Source organism: Ammodytes marinus (assembly GCF_949987685.1).
Source record: "Ammodytes marinus genome assembly, contig: scaffold_160, whole genome shotgun sequence".
NCBI lineage: Eukaryota > Metazoa > Chordata > Actinopteri > Uranoscopiformes > Ammodytidae > Ammodytes > Ammodytes marinus.
In genome coordinates, this window is record NW_027648463.1 from 25,001 (window position 1) to 26,693 (window position 1,693).

The 1,693-nt window shown below is 43.0% G+C and overlaps 1 protein-coding gene across 1 annotated transcript in view; it reads left to right on the forward strand.

The window, feature by feature from the left end:
• Nucleotides 1-1,433, forward strand: part of lacc1 (laccase (multicopper oxidoreductase) domain containing 1) — an 8,221-nt gene extending 6,788 nt beyond the window's left edge. The window contains exon 7 of the mRNA XM_080054371.1: nt 363-1,433. Within this exon, the coding sequence (XP_079910497.1) occupies nt 363-537 (175 nt within the window). The 3' untranslated portion in view covers nt 538-1,433. The remainder of the gene's footprint in view (nt 1-362) is intronic.
• The last annotated feature ends 260 nt before the right edge of the window (nt 1,434-1,693 follow it).

A 1,693-nucleotide genomic window follows, 5' to 3' on the forward strand; every position in this document is an offset into this window, starting at 1 on the left:
ATAGCTGTAAGAGCGCACCGGCATCACTCTTTCACATGTACTGGTTGTGTCCCACCTTGACTGAGTTCTGGACATCAGTTTTTCAAACAATTTCTGAAGTACTTCAGCATCAAATTAAGCCAAACCCTTTCACTGCAATTTTTGGCATTGCTCCAAATCCGGGCTTACTTAAAGTGAAGCTGAAGGTACTGGCCTTCACCTCATTACTTGCTCGTAGGGCTATCTTACTCAAGTGGAAAGATCCTGCTCCTCCTTCCCACTCACATTGGATTAGAGACATTATGTCATGTATGAATTTAGAGAAGATACGTTACACTACCCAGGGATCCGAGAATTAAGTAACATTGCTTGTGTGTTGACAGGGTCCTGCTGGAGCGAGTGGGGGTGCGCCCAGAACATATCCAGGATGACACAGACACACAGCGCCCTCTGGTGACACACTGCAGCGCATGCAACCAGCAACACTTCTACTCACACACCAGGGACGGCACGCAGTTTGGAACGCAGGCCGGATTCATATGGATCAAAGAGAGATAGAAAGAGAGATAGATGGATGGATGGATGGAGAGAGAGAAAGAGAGATAGATGGATGGATGGAGAGAGAGAGAGAGAGATGGATGGATAGATGGATGGAGAGAGAGAAAGAGAGATAGATGGATAGATGGATGGATAGATGGAGAGAGAGAAAGAGAGATAGATGGACAGATGGATGGATGGATGGAGAGAGAGAAAGAGAGATAGATGGATAGATGGATGGATGGAGAGAGAGAAAGAGAGATAGATGGATGGATAGATGGTTAAATGGATGGATGGATAGATGGATAAATGGATGGATGGATAAATGGATGGATGGATAGATGGTTAAATGGATGGATGGATTAATGGATGGATGGATGGAGGGAGAGAGAGAAAGAGGCAGTGGCGAAGTGGGTAGGGAGTTCGCCTCTGGTGTGCAGGGTCGGAGGTTTGATCCCCCGTCTCCCCGCCACATGTCGAAGTGTCCCTGAGCAAGACACTGAACCCTGAATTGCTCCCGATAGTTAGCTTAGTTAGCTTAGCACCCTAGTGCTAAGCCTACCCTGCGTGGTAGCTGCTGCTATCGGTGTATGAATGTGTGTGTGACTGGGTGAATGTGTACAAAAACAATGTAAAGCGCTTTGAGTCTGTGATAAACGGAGATATAGCGCTATACAAGTCCATTTACCATACCACCATAGAGATAGATGGATAAATGGATAGATAGATAGATAGATAGATAGATAGATAGATAGATAGATAGACGGACAGACGGTTGGATAGAGAGAGAGAGAGAGAGAGAGAGAGAGAGGGAGGGAGAGATGGATGGATGGACGGACGGACGGATAGATTGATAGAGAGAGAGAGAGGGATGGATGAATTGTTCTCATGACAAAGTCCTGTATTTCACTGCTTGTTTTTACTGATCATAACAATAAACTGAAATATTTTAAACAATGTATCATGATGCACATTTTTATTTTCTGTTTTTGTATCACAGTAAAAAAAAATTATTAAACCTAAGATATCAGAACGGGCCCAAGTTTGGACAACATGGCATTTGAAACTAAACTGTCCGTCTCAATGTCTTGATTTAAAAGGTACAGTGTCCTCACAAAAAATAAATATTTAAAAAGTTTCTCGTAGATACTTTTATAGATAAAAAAATGATTAATTA